Source organism: Ustilaginoidea virens, chromosome 2 (assembly GCF_000687475.1).
Source record: "Ustilaginoidea virens chromosome 2, complete sequence".
NCBI lineage: Eukaryota > Fungi > Ascomycota > Sordariomycetes > Hypocreales > Clavicipitaceae > Ustilaginoidea > Ustilaginoidea virens.
Genome location: NC_057317.1, coordinates 659239 through 681314, shown reverse-complemented (window position 1 = coordinate 681314; position 22076 = coordinate 659239). Strand labels below are relative to the sequence as shown.

The window sequence follows — 22076 nt, the reverse complement described above, 5'->3', positions numbered from 1 at the left end:
TTGTGCTGGTTGGTACCCGAAATCATGCCGTCGACCTGGCGCAGGGAAAAGCTAGAAATTTACTCGAAGTCGCCGTGAAAAAGATGGGCGCGTGGATTTCCATGTGAACAACGACAGGGGCTTTCCTCAGTCACCCGCCATGGCCATTTCAATGTTTTGGCGCCAACTTTGATGGTTTTGGCAAGTGCTGATACATGGTACATAGTACGTACCTCATTGGCTTCCACTTGCCCGCTTTGGGCCAGCTGACGCCCGAAAGGGACATCGTCGTCGATGCTACTTGTGGTCAGTGCAGTATCCCGCCTACTCCACTCTCCGTAAGCGCGGCTTGTGACTGGCCCAACCCAGGGGTAGCGGCAGCCCGCGCTGCCTTGGTAGCACTTAACTTGTGGCTTGGAATGGGGAGAGCCAGAAAGGGCGAAAAAAAAAAAAAAAGAAGGTTCGGTAACTTTGGTGCGTCTATTGACGGCATGTGCGCTGGACGCTGCACGGGGATGGCACGGTGGATGCAGGCAGGCCTTCCCTGCAGGCTGCCAGAAGGCCTAGCCTGTTTTTTTTTTTTTTTTTTTTTTTTGTTTCTTAAAGACCCCCCCCCTCTCCCCGGCCCTTTAGTCTTCCTTTACCCTCTGCACCATCTGGTGAATATCACAAAACGCCATCACCAACTTACCAATCCAGCTATCCCTCAATCGATTGCCCAATGCATATACAAAAGACCTCCCATATGCCAACCTCCTTCTTCAAGTACCAGATGCGTGTTGCGAGCCACTACGAAACTCAGCTTCCTTTTATCGCGGAGGAGCGTGCTGACCCAGAACGACGCCGAGGCTCGACTTGAGCCCTCCTCTCTACGTCGCCCCTTTGATCTGGACCGGTGAATCCACTTGGTGTCGCCCACGAGCAGGTGCCTTGATTCCAAAAAGGAAAAAAAAAATTAAAGAAAGAACAATGATCAGCCCAGTTCCAGCTGCCCGCTCTGTTGTGCGCGGCTTCACCGGCACACCTGCCGCTTCTGGAGACGAAGATTCCGATTACGGGACGCGCAGTACCCCAGCCCTGGGCTCTCGCCGGGGACGCGCCCGCATCAACGACGTCGTCAGTGCCAACTGCAGCCCCGTTCTACGAGCGGTGCCTTCGCCCGGTGTGTCTGGCATTGCGAAACTGCGCATGCAAACGGACCACCTGAGCCTCGACATCCCGTCGCGTTCCAGCTCCGCAACGCGCAACGGAGGCCCCTCCGAGATTCCATCCGGCATCACCACTGAAATGAACAGCCGATCCCAGAGCCGAGACGGAGCTCCGAGTGAGGCCGGGAGCGAGAACTCGGAGTGTGGGTCAACCAGCTACGAAGTCAACCTGGAGAATGATTTTGTCAGCGAGAGTGTTTATGAGCGCTGCGGTCTTGCGGCGGACGGCGGTCTGAATCCGAAGCGGAAGATGACGTCGGAAGAATTCGAACCCCTTCGGTGCCTCGGAAAAGGAACCTACGGCACCGTCCTTCTGGTCAAGCAGCGGGCCACCGGGAGGTTGTACGCCCAGAAGCAGCTCAAGAAGGCGTCCCTCGTGGTGCACAAGAAGCTGATTGAGCAAACCAAGACCGAACGTCAAATCCTGGAATCCGTCAACCGCCATCCATTCGTGGTCAAGTTGTACTACGCGTTTCAGGACCTCGAAAAGCTGTACTTGATTCTGGAGTATGGCCAAGGCGGAGAGCTCTTTACGCACCTCAACACTGAAAAGATGTTTTCCGAGACGGTGGCCGCGTTCTACATGGCAGAAATGCTGCTGGCTATTTCCCACCTGCACAACGACCTCGGCGTGGTATATCGCGACCTGAAACCGGAGAACTGCCTCTTGGACGCGGATGGTCATTTGCTGCTCACCGACTTTGGTCTGTCCAAAGTGTCCGTTTCCAAGAGCGAGGACAGCTGCAACTCGATCCTCGGCACGGTGGAATACATGGCCCCCGAAGTCATCCTGGGCAAGAAGTATGGCAAGGCCGTTGACTGGTGGTCGTTTGGAGCCCTGGGGTACGACCTGATGACGGGCAACCCACCGTTCCGCGGCGGCAACCATGCCAAGATCCAGGACAACATTGTCAAGCAAAAGCTCGTGCTGCCCTACTTTCTCAGCCCGGATGCCAAGGACCTGCTGACGCGTCTGCTGAGGAAGGAACCCCACAAGAGGCTCGGCTCATGCATGCCCAAAGACCTTCAGACGCTCAAGAAACACCGATTCTTCCGCAAGATTGACTGGCGGAAGCTGGAGGCTCGCGAGCTGGAGCCTCCTATTCAGCCCATGATCACGGATCCCGAGCTCGCAGAGAACTTTGCGCCAGAGTTTACGGAGCTGGCATTCAGCCCCGTTCTGAGCACGAGGGACGCATGGTCCATGGCCGGCTCGAGCAAGGATGATGTGTTTGGTGGCTTCAGCTTTGTGGCGTCAACCAGTTTGCTCGAGGGTAGTATGATGTCCCTGGCCAATCGAACCTGACTGCCGAGCCTACATCGCTGTGCCTTGCTTTTTTTTTTCTCGCTCTTGACAAGGGGATTTGTTGAGGGTTTTAAGAACACGTTGGGCTGGGAGGCGATTTAGTTGCATTAGCTCACGCAGATTTTTTCTTTTTTGACCTGCTCCCTCGGAGCATTGCGTTTCTACGCTTCGCAACCGGCGTGGAGGAGGGTTTCATCTCCCAAGGTCAAGAGCCGAGTAGAGTAATGCTGAAGGTGAGCAGTTGAAATCATGTGGGGGCAAGAGATGTCTGAACGGAACAGGGGAAGATGACCTAGATGTCAAAAGCCGCTGTCCAATAAAAGTAGACTAGATTATGATTACATTACATACGTGCTGCGGCAGGCGTGCTTGGCCAACGGAAAAAGCCAGGTCTGCTCCGGCGCGTCGATCCGATCGACGGGGCCAGTGACCCTTGGCGCCGGCCTGGTTACGAGGAGTGGGGCCGTGTTTGCGTAATCATCTTGGGATGATGCCCGACCAAGAGCAAGAGCAAGAGCAAGAGCAAGAGCAAGAGCAAGAGCAAGAGCACGGCGAGCAGTCGGCGGCATCTGCCCCGTGGCGAGGGTACTGTTGCCCAGTAACAAGTAGAAAGCTGACTAGGTACCTACAGTACCTGCCTGCGCGGATGTGCACATGGCCGCGGGGCAACGGCCGGTGTTGGAGCTTGGTGTTGGAGCTTGGCAACCTCTAGGCGGGCGGGCAACAACGGTTGGCAACAGCCACAGCTAACGAACGGGTTAGTTCGGATTTCCAGCGAAGCGACCACGTATCAGGTCGGAGCCCATTAGCGTCATGGGCAAGCGTCGCGCGTTGGCGCCGTTGTTCTTGGCGAGCCACTACCTAACTCTGCTTGGCCCTCCGAGGTGTCTCGGCTCGTGGGCTGGGGGCCAGGTATTCGTAACCGTACACGCATGCCATGCAGGCTGCGTGCTTGTTGATAGCGACGGCCCGGCGGCCTGGTCGTCTTATTTGTATGCGTGCATGTCTGGCACCTGCTCGACTGGACCGGCTTGTTCCTGCTTGATGCCACCTTGAGCGGACCATCGTCTCTCTCTCTCCCCTTCATCGCGTCCCTCAGCACTCGTCGTCTCGTCAGACCTCGCCCCCTATTTTTTTTTGTTTTTGTTTTCCCCTTCTTCTTTGGTTCAGCAATCCGGTTGTCCCGTCTCTTAAGGCGTAACTCGGAACCCCGTCCGTCGTCACCGGCGCCAAGTGATAAAGAGACCAGGGCACGGGGAGGAGTCAGCATGAGGTTTACGAGCGATATCCCCGTTGGCGCTGCCATCCTTGCCCGTAAGCCCGCCACTTTTTCGCGGTTGAAGCCCGGGCTTCCTCCTGAATCTCTGAATGCTGACCTGTCCGTTCCGTATCGCCTCAGTTTCCTCCACGACAGAGGCCGCTCTGGCGTCGTTTTGCCCAGACAAAGGAGATGCTTGCTTCCAATGGGGAGCCCCGCAAGCCGCCCTCAGTGCCGGGTCGGGCAACCTCTATTTCCAGCTTCGAGCTCCCACATCGTATCAATGGATCGCCCTGGGCACTGGGTCCTCCATGAAGGGATCCAGCATGTTTGTCGTTTACCAAAACGGTGACAACAACATCACCCTCAGCACAAGAAAAGGCCAAGGTCACGTCATGCCCCGGTACTCGGCTCGCTCCGATGTCACGCTTTTGGAAGGCTCTGGCATCGTCAACGGCAGCATGGTCGCCAATGTCCTGTGTAGAGCTTGCTCGGACCTGGATCTCAGCAGCTCCTCGAGCTGGATCTCGGCCTGGAAGATGGGCTCTTCTCTGGACTCGTCCAATCCCTCCCAGTCCATCTCCACCCACGACGGCAAAGCCAGCTTTTCTGTCGACCTGCAGCAAGCAAGCATTACTTCGGATTCGAACCCTTTTCTGGCTTCGTCCAACGGCGGCGGTTCCACCAGGACGGGCAGCACCGGAGCAGTCGTGGAAGAAGATGACGACGACCAAAACAATCGTCTCGAGGTGGCTCACGGAGTCATCATGGCTATTGTCTTTGTTGTCGGCTATCCGATTGGGTCCGCCGTCATGCCATTGGTGGGCAGTTGGCTCATCCATGCCGGCTGGCAGATGTTGGCCTTCCTGGCCATGTGGGCCGGCTTTGCAGTCGGGTATATCGCTTCATCCCGCGAAGGCGAGGTAAGGCCCCCCCCCACAGCTCATCCAAGGATTGCGTGATGCTGCCGCTCTTGTCCCCCGCACCAACTTGCTGACTCTTGGTCGCATCGCAGTTCTTCAAGGACACACATACAAGGCTTGGTGTCTTCGTGTGCAGCTTGATGGGGCTGCAGCCCGTTCTGGGTTGGCTGCACCACCGGCATTACCTCAGGCACCAGAGACGCGGCATTGTCAGCCACGTCCACCGGTGGTACGGGCAGGGCTTGATGCTTCTCGGGATTGTGAACGGTGGCCTCGGCCTGCATTATGCCGATGCGTCCAAGTCATTCATCGCTGCCTACGCCGTGGTTGCTGCCGTCTTGGGGGCCCTTTACGCGGCGAGCAGCGTCTTTGGCGTCATCAGGAGGAGGAGGCTGTCGCCTCACCAGAAGCGGGAAGGGGGCATCACAACGTAGGCATGTTGCAGGACTAGACGCCACGAGTCTGTCTGAGCCAGGAACAGAGTTTCCAGAGGTTATGCGGCAGTTGAATGGGTTTAAGAAGTAGAGGAAGAAGGGCCAGATGTACAAGGGGTTTGACGGCCCAATTCCAGATGCTTGGGACGGTTGTCTGTCTGCTAGTCTGCGTTGCGAATGAGTGAGCTGCGAGCACCAGCTCCACGGCGTTTGTAGTTGGCAGGTACACCAACGGACATCTGCTCAAGCTCGTCGCAGTCACGCCTCAATGAATGGAAAACGACTCGTGACACGGCACGGAGTGGGAAAATAGACAAGTCCTTGCCCTGTTGATGACGCCATGCCAATTGTTGACGGCACGAGATAACCTGTCGACGTCGGGCCACAATGCCAAATTACATCATCACTCCAAGCAAGCAGAGCAAGCAGCCCGGGCATTCGCATCACGTGATCGGCGATCATCCCCCCCCGAGCCACGCAGCGACGACAACCTCAGGCAGAAACTTGCCGCGCTGAGACTGGCCCGTCCAGGAAAGTCCGACATCACGATTTTCACCAAACCCTCAGACAAATCCAACCACCCGCTGCCCCCCAACCCCTCCCCAATACAAGGGTTTCTCCGTTGAGCATCACCCTGTCGATTCAACATGCTCAGCCAACTGTCCAGGGCCACGGTAAGCTCGCGAATGCTTTTCCTTTTTCGCCGTCCCCCCCCCCCCCATGCGTGCGTCTAGTGCCTGCCCCCCCCCCCCCCCAAACGGGCGCTCGACGCACGCCTTTTGCCCCCGAGACTCGAACTTGACCCTGGGGCTCTCGCGCTGACAAAAAGGGTATCCTGAAAGCGCGCCACATCGGCATTCGGCGCCGTTGCTCGAGCCGCCAGAGGCAATGCCGTCCACGTCCGCGGCTTCATTGCCCCGACCGTCTCCCGCAGAGGTAAGAGCCCAGCAGGGCCTGCTCGATGTTCATGTCCGGGTGTTTGGCAACGTGGCATGGCGTGACGACCACGGACGTGCCGTGAGCGCCTGTGTGCAATGATCCCATCGCCATCGCCATCGCCATCGCCATCGCATGGTGCTTCTGTCTCTGTCTTGGTGTCCTCGGCAAAGGCGGGATTGTCGCCGTCCGTGAAGCAGCCTGCACGACGGCTCGGCTCTCCTAGGAATGAAGAAGAAACGCAGCAGCAAACCAGTAGGCATGGTCGGATCGATGTTCCGAGTGCCCTCGTCACGACCACCACTTGCTCATCCCCCCTCTCGTTAGCCAGCTACTCGAGGCAACTTGATTCTTTCTTTCTTTCTTTCTTTCTTCTTAATGTGTGACGAAAGAGATGGCTAATTTTGTGCAAATTGTTCAGCCGACTTTGTCCAAGAGCTGTACTTGAAAGAGCTCAAGGCCTACAAAACCCCGGCTGTCAAGGAGTCCGACGCGGAAGGCCACGTGCAAACCTTTGCCATTCCCAAGACGCCCGCTTCGCCCGAGGAATCCGACCTCGCCAGCAACCTGAAGGAGTACGAAAGCATGGCCGTCGAGATTGAGGGCCAGGAGGCCAGCCAGTCCAGCCAGCAGGGCGGCGCGGCTGCCCTCCCCGACTGGCTCGAGGCCGAGGAAGACGACGAGACTGGCCACTAGAGTCGACCCGAACCAAAAAGCCCGGAGTCGATGGGCGCATCATCGTCTCCAGCCAACAAGACAAGACGCAGGGAGAGAGAGAGAGAGAGAGAGAAACTTGTCCCGCAGGGCGTCGGTGGAACGAGACCAAAAGGCACGGGCGTGTTTCTTCCTTTAACAAGCACCAAAAAAAAAAGGCCCGGGGGATATGACAAACGGCTACAAGCATGTAAGCCCGCGCAGGAGCAAGCAAGTCAAAGACGGTGACGACGGGCTGGTGACTGGACCGGACCGGATCGATAAATCCCATTGTATATGTACCCTCTTATTTTTTTTTTAGCAAGTCAGTTCGCATGCAAGTCCTTTGTTTGTACCCTCTTTTTTTAAAGCATCAGTCGCATGCCCCCTTCCCGGCACGGCAAACCGAACGCAGCTGCTGCCGTGCATGCTCCCACCGGCCGACATCAAAATGACTTGTTCCCGCCCGCCTCTGACCAGCCCCCAGACCCCGTGCTCCCGCCCACCATCCGTTCAGCCTCATCATTCACACGAGCCATGCCCACGCACCCCATGCACTCGTTGACGCTGGCCGCGCCAGCGTACGGACCGGACTCAGTCCAACACGATGGAATCTCCGGTCCTCGGCTGCGCCTTTGACTCTGGCCATTCCGAGTTCCCCCCAAGAGACGATGGATGACCAACACCCAACGTGGGCTACTTATTGCACCTGCACTAAAACCCCCCCTTTGCTGACTCCCCATTCATTACGGTGTACTCGGTTCCTTCGTCTCCGTCCGTGGGAGACAATCATCATGTCATGTATTACAGTAGTAATCCAGCCAGTCTTCAACTCGTACGTTGCACATGTCCACGTTGGAAGCAGCAACCCTCGTCTCTTACTCGGCATCATCAATGCTGACATGGTGGGCATGAATGCTTTGAAACAAGTTCGAGGTATTCCCAGAGTGGTCTTCTCTTCCATCTTTCTCTTTCTTATTCCCTCTTTGCTTCGCAAGACTTCTGGCTTGCTGGAAACCAACAAGAGCCTGTGCATGTGCATGTGCATGCAGACCAGCGTGGTAAGGTGAGCCTACTGGTGCTGTTTCCTCCGATATATCAATTCCTTCCCAACCACCAAACGCCGCCGATTTAGTAGCCTCCACCCCTTCTCCCCAAAATAGAAAGAAAGGAAGAGAAAGGAAGCGGACGACAAAGCTCCGATAAAACAATGCTATATAATAGAGACATTGTCCCATTAAGACGGCCACATATTAAAAAGAAAAAAAAAAAAAAAAACCGGGGAAAAAAGGAATGGGGGAGATGTAGTTGGGAAAAAAAAAAAAAAAAAAAAAGTCAAGCCTCTCCAAATGCAGTATGACCAAAAAAAAACAACAACCATTCCATGCTCAACAGAACGGTCACAGAAGAAATGCCATGCGGTGCGCTACTTTTGCTTTCTGCTTTCTGCTTTCCCCCTTCTGTTTTGGTTTGCTTCTTCCCTGGCTTACATGGACGGCACCAAAGGGGTGGAACATCACACATCAAAGTGAGCACCTCCGACCATGTGCTCGTCTGCACTCGACGTTTTAACGATGCCACTCATGCGATTCGCCTTGCGCGGGTCGGCGGCGTCATGGAGATGGTCCCAGTCGTCCTCGTCGTCGTCGTCATCAGCGTTGGCTTGGGCGTCGTCCATGTCCTCGTCGTCGTGTCTGAATCGATCTCCCATGTGATCGTCCAGGGCACTCTCGTCGACAAACGTGAAGCCTTGAAAGTTTGCTTGCACAGAGGGGGAGAGCGGCGTGGAAGCGGCGTAGCCATGAGCGAGTGCCGCTGCTCGCTCATTGAGGGATCCGTTCTGCTCCAACGCCGTGGTGAACTCGGGGTCAAAATAAGAAACATCAGTCTCCGACTTCAGCTTGGGCTTGAAAGGTGGCGTGATGAGCTTCTTGGCAAGCAGGTCCCAGTCGATGTCGCCAAAGAAAGCATGCTTCATGAGCTCCTCCGCATCGTCCGTGGCGCCGAGCCTATGCTTGGGGTTTCTGTTAAGCAATCCCTTGACGAAGTTTCGGCCTTCCTGCGACAGAGTATCGCGCGGGAACCTGACCTTTCCGAAGGCAATGTTCTTATACATCTGCTGGGTGTCTTCCGCGTAGAATGGACTCCAGCCGCAGCACATTTCAAAGACCAGGACCCCGAGCGACCAAAAGTCCACCATCTTGGTGTATCCGGACTCGTCCAACAGAACCTCGGGTGCGAGATACTCGGTTGTACCGCAAAACGTGTTTGTCGTGTCATTCTTTGTCAGATTCGCTTTTGACAGTCCAAAGTCGCACAGCGCAATGTGGCCATTGGCGTCGAGCAATATGTTCTCAGGTTTCAGATCACGGTAGACAATGTCGTTGTTGTGCAGATGCTGAATCGCCAAAATCAACTCGGCAATGTAGAATTTTGCCCGCCTCTCGTCGAAGCGGCCTTCCTTTTGCAAATGCCAGAAGAGCTCCCCGCCAGACATGTAGTCGGTGACCAAGTAGAGCTCGGAAGGTGTCTGGAAGGAGAATTTCAACCCGACGATAAAGGGCGAATCCGACGTCGCAGTGCGCACGAGGATGTTTCGTTCTCCAACAGTATGGGCCACCTCCTTTTTCTGGACAATAACCTTTTTCTGGAGCACCTTCATCGCGTAGATACGCTGCGTGTCTCTCTTCCGCACCTGGTAAACCTGACCAAAGGTTCCCTTGCCGATCAGTTTGAGAATTTCGAAATCGCTCGGACCAAAGTGCTTCTTTTCGGATCTCTGATAAAATGCTTCGACATGTAATTCGCCAGACGGCGCATCCTCAGCGACCGTGTCAGCATGACCGCGTAGCGCGAACCACCCCCTGACAGCGTTGTCACTATCTCTCCCAGCTTGGAAATCGACATGGCCCAGGAAAACCTCGCCCGTAGCGGTATGGTCATAAATAGAAATGTCGACCAACATGTCAATGTCGACAACGTCACTGCAACGCCATAGTTAGTACTGACTAAATAGCACTTTTTTTTATAATGGAGAGGAAAAAAAAAAAAAAAAAGGGTTGGAAATCGGGTATAAAGCATACAAGACTGCCTCGGCATCCCATTTCGGATTCGTCAAGGGCGAGCGACTTGAGCGATTGCGGAACGTGTTGTAGTCATGAATGCTAGTATTACTGCTTTGTCGACTTCTCATCGGAATAGCCATTGGTGGTCGACCAGAGTCACTGCCTTGGCGTTGTATCGCAATGCCACCGAGGCCGGACGGGGCAATGCTCAGTGCCTCTTCATCTTCCACGGGGCGGGGGCCCCCGGAAATAAGCTCGCTTCGCTGAAAAACTGCTACGACGTACGGATCACGACATTTCCGTAAACCGCGAGCCTCATTGATCTTGATTGTCAGCTTTCCTTTGGGTGCGGGGGGCTGGACGCCGGTCGTTCGTGGGGTTTGAGTTCCGCTAGCTGTTTCTATTCCATCATTACTGATTCTGCCTGGTGTCTCTCTGCCATCTGATTGCGAGTGAGTGGCAGATAGGGCTCTCGTGGGAGTGGGCGGGCCGCTCTTGAATATGACACCACGAGTTAGCTCTTTCAGTCCTTCAAGCGAAAACCACTTGCTTGGGGTGCAGGCTACTGAAGGGGAAGGTTTAGGCAAGGATGGCAGCGAAGACGACGACATGCGGGACAGTTGGGATGCAGCAGGTAGCGCGTGCTCAACAACAGCCCCATCCTTGTGCACAGAGGCGACAGCTCCTTGGGAGGCGATCCGACCGCAACCGCCATGCGTTGACCTTGGGCCAGGCCCCGTCTCGATCGCCTCCTTGGGTGCAAGACCTGGGCCGTTGTATGATGGACTTTCGGAACACGATGGTTGCGAAGAGGGAGGTGTTGGGTATGCTTGAGGAGCCATCTGGGAGTGTTTGAAATGGCATGAGCCAATATCAAGCTTGTCAGCCCGCCAAGTTGGAGGGCCGTCTGATATCGGGCGATTGCAGCGCAAAGAGTTCCGTCTGGGACTCTGCGGCGGCTTCTCTGAAGACGACGACACGCGATGAATCCGCAGATCGGGCTGTTGATCGGCAGCGGAGCTCGCAGGCGCCGGGGCAGCAGCAGGACAAGCAGAGGAATCGTTTGCAGAAGGGTCTTGACGAACCTGGCTAAAATAGCTCATGATTCCCGGTAGACGTTTGTCGTGAAGATCGGGCTGAGGGGTTGCTACACCGGACCGTGGTGTGTCGATGCCGATATGGTCCGTTCCATCTTCGTCGGCAGCGGCGGTCCTGGTGGATGACGGGTTAACACCTGGCATGGTCGTTGTGGGCATGAGGTACCAAATCAAATGTAAACAGCCGATTCAAGAGAAAAGTATGGTTGAGAATAGGGAGGGAACAAAAGAGAGAAGAGGAGGAAGAGACGACTAGAATTGTAAAAGAATCTGCTCCCAGCAACAATGGCGCGTGGGGGAAAGGCGCCTGCAGAGCTTTGAGGAAAACAACTAGTTCATGACGATTGTCGACAAGGTTGCTGAACAAGTCTGCGAAAAATGTGAAGCCGCCATGTACGGGGGGGTTGGATGGGGGGAGGGGGGCTTGTATGAGACAGGATAGCACCCAAAGAGGGCGGAACAAGGGCTGAAAATGCTTAGGATTACTGATGCAACTTGTTGTTGTTGACGGGGTCCTGGGGTGTGTTGGAGCCAAGGGCAAGATCTCGACAAGGGATTGAGGCAAAGGTGAAAGAAGTAGCAGGTGAACAGAAGGAGGGAGTTGTGCGTGGGAATCCGCAGTGCGTGGAAGCAATCCCGACAGCGGATGCGCGATAGGCCTTCCAGCAAGTACCTCGTACTATGCAGCACGCAGCCACGCAGCCATGCAGCCAGAAGCCATGCAGCCAGAAGCCATGCAGCCAGAAGCCATGCAGAGGTGTATGGCGGCGCATGTAGGTAGCGCGCACGTAGCATGTACCTATGTAGCGTCCATGTAGCGCGCACGTACTGTCCACAGCCGGCCAAAGGGAATGACGAGATGGATGAATCAACCAAATTTTTTCCTGCTGCGCCGGCCATGTGCAAGAGTGGGGGGGGGGGGGGGGGGGGAGGTGGGAAGTCGAGTACTAACTTGAGACTTGCACTCAGCTTGGGCAGAAGCACTGTGGCTCTGTTGACGAGTTGTGGCGTGGCGTAGTCCCAGTTGCCCCAGTTGCCCCCAGTTGAGATCCAACGCAAACGGCGGCGCTTGAGGCAGCAGGCACTGACCGGTTGGGATTGCTTAGCAACCTGAACCAGAACCACCTGCACCACCTGCCCAGGGCCGTGGTGGGGGGGGGGGGGGAGGAGGGAGAAGGGAGAAAAAAAATAAAAAATAAAATAGAATAAATATAAAATAACATAAAAAAGAAGAGAGAGAGAGAGCCGAAAAAGGGAAACGAAAAATCAAAGACGAGCAAAAAAGCACTCGGTAGCTCAACTGCCGGCCACTTAGCATCAAGCTTCCACGATGCCTTGTTGAGGAGCCCCGTGAGCGAGTCAGACAGTAGGCAGCCATTCAAGCCGCTGTGGCCGGGCACACTCGCACCTATCAGCTTCATGTATCGGCTACAGCGGCATCAATCTGAATCCGGAAATTGCAGAGACTGCCATGGCTGGAAGGTTCGTTGGACCACGCTGACGGTCTGACTCAATTGCTGCGATACCACGGACAGGCCGACGACCAGAAGCATCTTCTCCAGCTGCCATGACTCTTCTTTTGTCAGCCGTCTGCCGTCATAGATGTCGGGAAGCCCGCCGAGTCGCAGCAATCGTGAGTCGGTATTCTTTTCCTTTTCCTCGGTCCAAATTTTTTTTCCCTCTTCTGTTGCTGGCGACGGAAGACCGAAGACGGCCCTCGGTCCCAATCGCACAAGATCTGTTGTTGGCTGGGCATTGATTGACTGGTGCTTGTGGCTGATGACATGAAGGGGTTTCCCGCATGGGACTGACTGCCCTTGGTGTCCATGGTACTAAGGTGGCGATACGGTGCGGCGCCTCCGATAAAAGCCCGGCGGCGGGTGGTAAGAGGTACTAAGTACTGAGTACTTCAGTTGGCGACTGGCGACTGGCGACTTGCGGCTTGCGACTTGCGACTTGGTCACTGCTGAATCCTGACGGCGAGCAAAAGGTAAGGAACATGAGTTATGTACCAGCTCCAGAGGGGGGGGGGGGGGTGCCAGGCGAGGGTGGCGTGTGCTTCGGAAATTCCAGGAGCGAAAATGGGCTTGGATCCAAGTTGCGCAGCGAGCAGCATAGCAGCAGACATGATGCTTGCATGCCGGATATGCTGGATACCCTAGGTAGTATATGGTGAAAGTAAATGCGTCAATCTGGTCCAAAGTCGCGCATGTGCCAAGAGCAGTAAGAGCAGTAGGGTCGGGTCAACGTGCCTGGTTGCTCCAGGACATGCGACAGACCTGACCATCTATCTGGTCTGGTTCCCGGGGAACAGAGAAGGTACCTCTGGGCTGCCTGGTATCTGGTCTGGTGGACTGGTGCCGACTCGGTAGAGACTGGAGTACTCCGTGCTCCGTACTCCGTACTCGAAGCCACTTTTCTAGTAGGTCACTGTACGGAGTAGTAGGTGCACCAGACCGCAGAAAAGTCTTGGCACCCAGCCAGCAGCTGCCCGCCCAGTGCCTGGCTTTCTTCTCGTCACGACCCACCAGACGACTTCACCACACAACTGATGATGACTGGCCACTGCGGCCAGCGGCCAGCGGCCAGCGCGCTGGGCCCAAGGGGGGCGGGCTACTTAGCCCAACCCTGCAAGCTGCCAAGCTGCGGACAAATTGTCATTGCCTATGTTGACTCGGCCGCAGATCATGCGGCGTTGGGAGTCGGAGGTGGCTACCTAACCATCAGCACCACTTGAGGACCGTAACCAAACCAACAGGCCACCACTTGGCGGTCAAGAAGAGTTCCAGAAGCCAACGGGAGCTGCTTGGGGCTGACGTGACGGACCTGCGTGTGCAAGTGTGCGAGTTTGACACGAATGCCATGGCGAGGGCCATAGGAATGCCACAGGAAGGCCACAGAAAATGCCCAGCCAGCCATATTGTGCAGCGGCGGATCGGAATAAATCAGACACAGGGAGACAAGTTTGGCACTGGCCACCACCTCACCCCGGGCGAAGAGATGGATGGATATACTTGGGCAAAATACCTTGGCGAGGGACTTTGTCTCAAGCGCGACTCCATGAGCCAGCAACACATCAAGCAGGAAGAAAAGAAAAGAAAAGAAAAGAAGAGAAGAGAAAAGAGAGTCTGGTCGCACATACTTGGACATCATGGCCTGCGTGGCTCGCCGTAACAGGTCGTAGCTCCCAGCGTGGGCGCCGGCGCCAGCGCCCGCTATGTGAGCGTGGGCATGGGCATGGGCATGGGCATAGGCGTGGGCGTGGGCCCTCTCGGTACCCGGCATGGCTGCTTCGTATCGTCTGAGCTGCCCTGCCCGGTGCTTCGAAATCAGCAAAAGTTGACGAGATAAGAGGTTTCTTCTTTCCTTCTTTCTTTTTATTTATTTGTTTATTTTTTTTTACGGCGTTGCGTACGCCGCACGGTCAGGTGCGATTGCAGGAGGTGTTTTCGAGTCGATGGCCGAGTTGTATGGTATTGGACGCAGGGACGGAGGAATGGACAGACGGACGGAAGGACGGACGGACGGCTGGATGGATGGATGGATGGACCTGGGGTTGCAAGAGAAAGTCTGATTCAAATTCATAAAATGCAGATGGGCAGGTAGGTGCAAGCGGAGAAGGGGTTTTGAATGCGACGAGCAACATTTGGTTGGGGGCGAAGCAAGAATCTTGCTTGGCCGCCACCCTAGGATCAGTCAATCAATGGGACGGGCTGGGCTGGTGGGGCCTTCAACTGGGAGCAGCAGTACAGAACAGCAGCCAGCCCAGGCCGCACTGTAGTCCGTACATACAGTAGGTATGTAGGTACGTAGTAGGTGTCCTGAGCGCGCGCCTGCCTGTACGGAGTACGGAGAGTTTTGATTGACCATTGACCAGCGGCCTGGATCCATCAATGACAACTGAACTTTGCTTGTACAACGTCATATGGGGACTTGGCACTTGGCACGCCCGCCACCATGGCAAAAGAACGATGAGTTGAGTTGACGTAATCAAGCTGATGGTCTGGTCCGGCGGCTTACACCCGATATGCCTTCAACATGGTTAATCTCTTCCACATGGTACGCGAAGCCCGTCCTCGAAGCCCGGGTTTAGACCTGTCTGGTGCCGGGCACCCGCCAGCTTCGCGCACCTGTTACTGCTGTTAGCGCGCTGCACCCAACGACCCGTTGGCCATCTTGATGCTGAGCAGAAACACCAGACGCCAAGTCGAACGTGCAAGGGGCCAGCAAAGGGGGGGGGAAATGGGATGGGATCGTCCAAGCTTGGTGGCGGACAGGGAAAACAAACATTCAGGTCCCCCCAATCCAGTACGCCCTCACTCAGCGAGCGGGCTGCCACTCCTCGCTCACTTGACTCCCGTCGCCTCATGTTTTGGCACACCCCAGCCAGTCAATCTTGACGAGCGGGCTTATCTGAACACGACAAAGCAACGATGACGCGCGACCTGGGCGGGGATGCGACCAACATTTGCAGTGGCGAATATCGGGGGGGGAAAGAGACTTGGGATACGGTAACAACACTGCCACACGTGATCAAAGGCCGTGTAGCTCAATGGCAGAGCGTCTGACTACGATTAACCTCCGGGAGTTAGCCACGTAATCAGAAGGTCGCAGGTTCGACCCCTGTCTCGGTCACTTTGCCTTTTCAGGCCGTGTAGCTCAATGGCAGAGCGTCTGACTACGATTAATGTCCTGTGATGTTATTCCATGTAATCAGAAGGTCGCAGGTTCGACCCCTGTCTCGGTCAAATTTTTGCCACTCTGGCTTTTCCAACTATATCCTAAGAATTAAATCTTTGAAGTGATTTCTATTGATGCTACTGGCATAGCTTCGAATCGCGCGGCTCTCTAGACACGCTTGTTATTTTACTATCTGCCTATTCTGGTGGGATTTCCTACCCCTCCTTACTAAGCTAAATAAGAGAGTAAGTTACACTTTTAAAATTCTTGTCCGGTATGTATATCCCGTCGGAGCGCAAACTCCGCAAAATAAGCAAGCCTTTAGAGATGCACAGCAAGCAAATCCAGGTCGCTACAGTTCGTTCATATAAGTGGGCCCCTGCTGTCATGCAGAAATCGTTCACATGGGAGAAAGAACAAAAACTTGACTACCTCTCCCATGTCTGATAATACCTCCTTGATGACTCCAGCCCTGGCCATCTATGCCTGTGTTTGGCCAGATTCACCTTTTGTCAGATTCTACGGATCACCCGCTAGAGTCGTCAGCACACTCACCAACGGCGACCCATTGCAAGCCCCGGCGGTACAGTAACATAGCGGGCCTTAAAGGTCGCAGCCACCAGCATTCCATCCTCTGATCGAAGCGCGCTAAAACCATGCTACGCAGTGCTTATATAGAGTATGCGCCTAGAAAAAAAAAGAGGTAGCAGAACTGAGGCAGCATTAGATTTTGGCACAGACTTGGAGGTGCAGAAAATCAATCGAAAAAGAATAAACATCAAGCCGGTTTTGATGTTGATGTGACCGAGACAGGGGTCGAACCTGCGACCTTCTGATTACAGTGATCAACTCCTAGAGGAGGTTAATCGTAGTCAGACGCTCTGCCATTGAGCTACACGGCCCAGAAGCTGTTGAAAGGCATGGAGCTATCTACCTAATTAGACCCTGAGCTCTAATACTGATTCGTCTCGAGTAACCTCGATTTGAAACTGCACCCTAGAAGATGCTTTGTCCAAGTCAACCAATGCATTCTATCTAGCCCGCGGAACCCACCGCAGCTTGATATGGCTTATCTTTCTTGGCCCGAGAACGTTGGACCTACGAAAACAAGGCGCGACAAAAAAAAGCGGATTGGGTTTGACTGCATCAGATCCTCGGGGTATATACGATACTGCTCACTATGAACATGACTGATAGTTGGCGGGAATATGCGATCCTGTTCTCCATATCCTGCAAGGGCTAGGCAAGCTTTTGCTTGAAAAACCCCAGGTTCGACACGCTACACGAGGCGGGAGGTGCGATGGCAATGAAGTCTTGTTTGGCAGATTTCCGACATATTCATATTGACTTGACAAACTCGTCCGGATGATTCGCCCAGAGGCACAGCAGCGAACGCAGCCTGAACGAAGAATATCCCACCATCATGTGACACTGCAGACATGGCAGCTAGATACGCGAAGCTTGCCATTGCTTGATTCTAGCGAGCCACTTCTTCTCCATGTCCAAGGTCGTTCCCGGCGGATAGAGCTGAGGATCCACGCCTTGACGTGGAACAAGAGGATCAGGATACGTTTCTACGACGACGTTAATGCCACAACAACCACACAGCACGAGGCAGTTCCTTGTTGCTGAGGCTTTTGATGCCGGTGGGGGCCCTGTCATCGCGTTGGCTGCTTACTTGGGTTGAAGGCTTGGTCCGTCAACTTGGCCAGCATCTTGTCGTTGTCTTGTCCGAACCTCCTGGAACTAGAGCTTCCAGAGGGAGTGACTGGTTCGTTGATCTCGTGGAGAGTCTGTGATGAGCGAGGAACACCAGCCATTCTCACACGGGCCTACCTCGATGAATCCGACGTTTTGGGGGGTATTTCGTCTGCGGCGTGAAAGGACATTTATTCATATGGCAGACCACCAGAAGGGCCACCAGAAGGGGGCTCCCCCCCTTGCTCTTCTTTCTTTCCTTGTTTCGTTGCTCTTTTTTTTTTTCCCCACGTCTTTTTCTATTGGTTCTCCCATGTAAGCGGCCTGGTCAAGGCTTCCCCACTGGAAGGTGAATGCGATAACAAGAAACGCAACGCAGTAGATAAGCTCGTGAACAAAGCAAGCCAGCTCCAGTCAGCTCCAGTCATGAATGCATGACCTTGGCATCACTCCGGGCTGCTTGAGTCTTGTTGTTTTTGCGCCTGCTGAACGAGGCCCTGTTTCAGCGCTTCGAAAAGGATAAGGCCATGATGCTTTCTGACGCAGAGGTACATAGGCTGCCAGCTCGGGATTCATTTGGCATTTTGATGTATAGAAAGAAAGATGAACTCCGAAACTTGACGGAAGTTGGGGGGAAAGACTTTAAGGTTACGCTTGATTCCTCAAGGTCCGCAGACTCCAGCGACTCCAGCGACTGCCAGCAGTGACTGCGGCCCAGTCTGTGCTGTTTGGAGGAGTTGATAGAGGCCCAGAGCCCTAGGCACAGGCACGCACAGAGGGTCAACACGCCCCAGCTGGAAAAAACATTCACCAGCCGTGCAAAGGCCAATGGTCGACTGGCTTGGATGCTCGCGCCCCACCAACACCACGACGGATGGGGGGAAACTCCCAGTGCTCCTTCGCTCATCCTCTTCCTCACATGTGTGCACGTAGTGTAGTATTGACTCTTCCTTCGCTCTGTTTTGCTCCTCGCTTCACAAGCACAGTACTGCGTAAGTATGGCCATGTCCCCGTAAGCGACCTAACTCGGGGCGGGACTGTCAGACTGTCAGACTGTCAGACTGTCAATCAGGGTACTCGATCTTCTGGCAGCGATCGCATCGAGCGTTTGGGACCAAACAGGACTTGTGCCAACCGCAAGCGACGGCATAAAATGTGGCTTCGAACCCGGCTCGGTTGCGGTGTTGTATGCTGACTGGGTTTTGCCGAAAACAACAACAGGAATCTAACTGATCCCCACCGCAGGAAAAACAAGAAGACACAAAAAAAAAGAGAAGAAGAAGAAGAAGAAGAAGAAGAACAAAACCACTGACACTTGGGTTCTTGTCCTGCTAAAAGTGTCGAAAGATAAAACTTTGGCCTGCTGGTCTTTGAAGTGTACTTTCGAGTTCGATTCTCGATTCCTACGTCTCGTATGCGCATAACGCTCGGCAGCCCCCCGTTTCAATCTCGCCCCAGTCGAGCACATCTCTCGCTGCACCCCACGTCAGCAACGACGGAGACTGCGACCGGCCGCAAATCGAAGATGAAAAAGTCAACCGTCCCGGACGCCTGGGACGACGATTGGGAGGCACAAGCCGACAAGGGGTTTCAGGAGCAAGAGGAAGAAGATGCCGAGCGAGGCGGGGCATCCCTTCACCTCGTCCCGTCACTGAGCAAGGCAGAGCGCCTCACCAGGCACGAGGAAGCGAATCGGAAGATGTGGGAGTCTGCGTAAGCATTATTCCTCATCTTTGCCCTGTCCAGGACGCCTGCTCTTTTTTCTCTCTCTCTCGCTCTGTTCTCGACAAAGGACAGCCAGCTTACACGGGCAAAAAAAAAAAACACACACACAACACACACGCACGCACGCACGCACGCACGCACACAGGCACGCTGCAATGTCCTTCTCCTCTTGTTCGCTAACTTCTCTGATGGGCAAACCAACCCACCTGCAGAGACTCGTTGCCTCAGACGTTTCACTACGTCGAAGCCACCAATACCGTCCCCTTGACCACATCCTTCAAACCCCAAGTCAAGGTGCTCTCCCGCAAACCCATTCTCGCCAAACGAGACGCCCTAACCGGCGCCATGTCTCAACTCTCCATGGAGGACGAGGACAACAGTGAAGGAGACGGAAAACAGCCGCTACCTACCGCGGAGGAGATCCGGGCAAAGCAAAAGCGAGATTTGCTAGAGAGGCAGCGTCGGTACGACGAAGCGCGGGCCAAGATTTTCGGCCAGTCAAACCCTTCATCCAGGGGGTCCTCTCCTGGAACAGTGACGCCTCCCAGGTCAGACTGCCGGCCTTCTTCCGCAAGGGGCCGTGGCAGGGGAGGCGGCCAGCGCGGTAATGCCACCGGCACCGTCAACGAGAGTGTGAGGGGTCAGTCTGATATGAGACGGGCCAGCAACCAACCCGCTTCGGGCAGGGAGCTTTACGACCCCAACATGTCATCATCAAAGGCGGACTCGGCGACCCATCGCCGCGCTGGGGTTGGTGTAGGAGCAGTGCCAGATACTGACGGCTCTGGGCCTCGAGGCGCAACACCGTCGAGGAATGATCAACAGCACCAGCACCAGCACCAGCACCAGCACCAGCACCCACTCCCGCAGCAGCAGGCTCCAATACGATCGCCACGTGGCCCCGACGGCAGCGGACGTGGAGGCTTCGGGTTCACCCGTCGCGGCAACCAAGAAAGCTGACGAGGCCGGCCTTTTATCTTTATTTTTTAGATTCATTTTTTTTTTCTAAACTGCAATCTGTCTTCCCCTTGCGGCGAGCAGGAAATACCGCATAACCGACTTGTTCTATTCCCATGAAATCGAGCGAGTCGGTCGCGTCGCGTCGCGTCCCGCCGCGTCCCATTTGTAAAGGACAGATGGCGCTACCATCCGCCTCCCGCTTTCCCAGCCAGCTGCACCACCTTGTCGGCCCCGGCGCCCTTTCCGACGTCGCTTACGACCTCGCGATACGCCGTGAATGCAAGTCTATCTATGCTGATGCCCGTGATTGAGCTCCAATACGCCAGGATGTCGTGTATGTACTGGCGAGAAATGCCACCTACTGCGTCCCTGCCGTCCGCTTCGCCCGCCCACGCCGCGCCGTTGTCCCCCGCCGCACCACCATCCAGCTCCTGGCCCGAAAAGTACGCCTCATCAACCTCGGCCAGCCACTCCCTCTGCTCCTGGGGACCGGGCCTCGCCGCAAACTGCCTCCGACGCTGCATCATCACCGGGTCGTCGACCTTGATCTGACCGCCCCCGTTGGTGCAGCCGCCGGGGCAGGCCATGACCTCGACGTAGCCGTACTCGAGAGGCGCAGATTTGCCGGCGGGTCGCCGAGCGCTGCCGAACGGTTTGCCGCCGGGCATGCGGGGTTGGCGAGCCGGCTTCAGCTTGCGGACGAGGTTTTGGATGTTCCGGAAGCCGTAGTAGCGCGCGGCCTTGAACACGGGCTCGCTGCCGACGGCAACCACGAACTCGACCACGTCGGCGTTGCGCCCGCGGGTGGTCTGGATCTCGGCCCCGGGCAGCCGAGCCGCCTGGCGCTGCAGGATGTGGTAGAGCAAGCCGCCGGAAGAGCCGGCCGAGCGCGGGACGCGCCTCGTGGTGGTGGTGGTGGTGGTGGCGGAGGTGGTGGTCGCTCGATCGGGAAACAGGAAGGCGTGCAGTCGGTCGTCGGGAAACGGCGGCGGCGGGCTTGGTAGGAGGTCGGCGTCTCGGCCCATGTCGAAGAAGTCGAGGCCTCTTGATTCGGCGAGCATGAGAATCTCCTTGCTGGTGATGACGCAGTCGACGTCGCGGACGCCTCGGCCAGGAAGCGCCGACGGTGGTGCCCAAGCCTCGTCGGTGAGCTCCTGGCGACTGGCCTCGAGTTTCTTGTCGAAGCAGGGCATGACGGCCAGGTGCCATATCCGGGCGGGGGGCACGTCGAGGATGCGGCTGAGGGTCGTCTTGAGCATCGTGCCCATGAGGGCCTGCGGAGACTTGACCCTGGACAGGTGAGGCAGCACGTGGGGATGCGTCTTTTCGGCGTAGCAAACCCAGCCGGGGCACGCAGACGACAGGACCGGCTGCGCGGGCGGCGCCGCCGCAGACTCGCGCGACGACGACGACGATGACGTTGCTTGCAGAACCTCGTCGGCACCCAAGACGAGGGCCACGTCTCTGGCCACGTTGGTGTCGAGGACCCACGTGAAGCCGTTGTTCCACCTCCCGCCGGCGGCCAGCCCGCCGGGCCCTCGCAGCAAGCTCTCGAGCAGCCGTCCCGCGCGGGCCTCCGACACGCCCCCCCCGCAGGCGGCCGCGAGGCTCGCCCTCGTCTGCGGGCTGACGCTCGCGACAAACAGCCTGGCGTCCTGGTCCTCCAGCCCCGCGACGCCGTACCTGCCGTCCCCGTCCGGGCCGGCGACGCGCAGCCCCGGCGCCCGGTCCAGCGTCGACAGCACCTCGGCGTGGCTCTGCAACCCCACCAGGACCGCCTCTGCCGACGTCACGCACCCGGAGCACGCGAGACAGTCCGTCAGGGATATCTGCGCCGCCTCGCCGGCAGACGCCGCCTGCCCGTCGAGAACGACCTCTGTCGCAGCCGCAGCCGCAGACGCGGACGCGGACGCGGACGCGGCGGGCAGCGTCTCGACGGGCTTGATGCACGCCACGCCCGGGGAAATAAAGTCGTTGAGGTCGTCGACCGACAGGATTGCGCTCATTTCTAAAGGAGGGGGGCGTTTGTTATCGCTGGCAAATTCCTTTTTTTTCTTTCTTTTCTTTCTTCCTTTCTCGGCGGGGTTTGCAAGCAGCCGCCGGGCGTGTGCGGG

The 22076-nt window shown here is 56.1% G+C and overlaps 9 protein-coding genes across 9 annotated transcripts; 5 read left to right on the top strand and 4 right to left on the bottom strand.

Moving 5' to 3' along the window:
• Nucleotides 1-948: 948 nt before the first annotated feature.
• UV8b_01954 (uncharacterized protein) lies at nucleotides 949-2493 on the top strand (the record flags this gene model as incomplete). The annotated part of the gene is made up of 1 exon (XM_043139452.1): nucleotides 949-2493. One exon carries the CDS (start codon nucleotides 949-951, stop codon nucleotides 2491-2493), a length of 1545 nt encoding a protein of 514 aa, XP_042995386.1.
• Nucleotides 2494-3761: 1268 nt separating this feature from the next.
• UV8b_01953 (uncharacterized protein) lies at nucleotides 3762-5108 on the top strand (the record flags this gene model as incomplete). Its single annotated transcript, XM_043139451.1, has 3 exons — nucleotides 3762-3807; nucleotides 3893-4674; nucleotides 4767-5108. The coding sequence occupies 3 exons, from the start codon at nucleotides 3762-3764 to the stop codon at nucleotides 5106-5108; spliced, it is 1170 nt and encodes a 389-aa protein (XP_042995385.1).
• Nucleotides 5109-5755: 647 nt separating this feature from the next.
• UV8b_01952 (uncharacterized protein) lies at nucleotides 5756-6740 on the top strand (the record flags this gene model as incomplete). Its single annotated transcript, XM_043139450.1, has 3 exons — nucleotides 5756-5782; nucleotides 5951-6044; nucleotides 6466-6740. The coding sequence occupies 3 exons, from the start codon at nucleotides 5756-5758 to the stop codon at nucleotides 6738-6740; spliced, it is 396 nt and encodes a 131-aa protein (XP_042995384.1).
• A 791-nt stretch (nucleotides 6741-7531) lies between these two features.
• UV8b_01951 (uncharacterized protein) lies at nucleotides 7532-7900 on the top strand (the record flags this gene model as incomplete). Its single annotated transcript, XM_043139449.1, has 2 exons — nucleotides 7532-7803; nucleotides 7873-7900. 2 exons carry the CDS (start codon nucleotides 7532-7534, stop codon nucleotides 7898-7900), a joined length of 300 nt encoding a protein of 99 aa, XP_042995383.1.
• A 353-nt stretch (nucleotides 7901-8253) lies between these two features.
• On the bottom strand, nucleotides 8254-11043 carry UV8b_01950 (uncharacterized protein; the record flags this gene model as incomplete). The annotated part of the gene is made up of 3 exons (XM_043139448.1): nucleotides 8254-9721; nucleotides 9821-10296; nucleotides 10888-11043. 3 exons carry the CDS (start codon nucleotides 11041-11043, stop codon nucleotides 8254-8256), a joined length of 2100 nt encoding a protein of 699 aa, XP_042995382.1.
• A 2568-nt stretch (nucleotides 11044-13611) lies between these two features.
• Nucleotides 13612-14184, bottom strand: UV8b_01949 (uncharacterized protein; the record flags this gene model as incomplete). The annotated part of the gene is made up of 1 exon (XM_043139447.1): nucleotides 13612-14184. The coding sequence occupies one exon, from the start codon at nucleotides 14182-14184 to the stop codon at nucleotides 13612-13614; it is 573 nt and encodes a 190-aa protein (XP_042995381.1).
• A 2841-nt stretch (nucleotides 14185-17025) lies between these two features.
• UV8b_01948 (uncharacterized protein) lies at nucleotides 17026-17399 on the bottom strand (the record flags this gene model as incomplete). Its single annotated transcript, XM_043139446.1, has 2 exons — nucleotides 17026-17153; nucleotides 17258-17399. 2 exons carry the CDS (start codon nucleotides 17397-17399, stop codon nucleotides 17026-17028), a joined length of 270 nt encoding a protein of 89 aa, XP_042995380.1.
• A 1292-nt stretch (nucleotides 17400-18691) lies between these two features.
• Nucleotides 18692-19962, top strand: UV8b_01947 (uncharacterized protein; the record flags this gene model as incomplete). Its single annotated transcript, XM_043139445.1, has 2 exons — nucleotides 18692-18990; nucleotides 19215-19962. The coding sequence occupies 2 exons, from the start codon at nucleotides 18692-18694 to the stop codon at nucleotides 19960-19962; spliced, it is 1047 nt and encodes a 348-aa protein (XP_042995379.1).
• A 182-nt stretch (nucleotides 19963-20144) lies between these two features.
• UV8b_01946 (uncharacterized protein) lies at nucleotides 20145-21968 on the bottom strand (the record flags this gene model as incomplete). The annotated part of the gene is made up of 1 exon (XM_043139444.1): nucleotides 20145-21968. The coding sequence occupies one exon, from the start codon at nucleotides 21966-21968 to the stop codon at nucleotides 20145-20147; it is 1824 nt and encodes a 607-aa protein (XP_042995378.1).
• Between the last annotated feature and the right edge of the window lie 108 nt (nucleotides 21969-22076).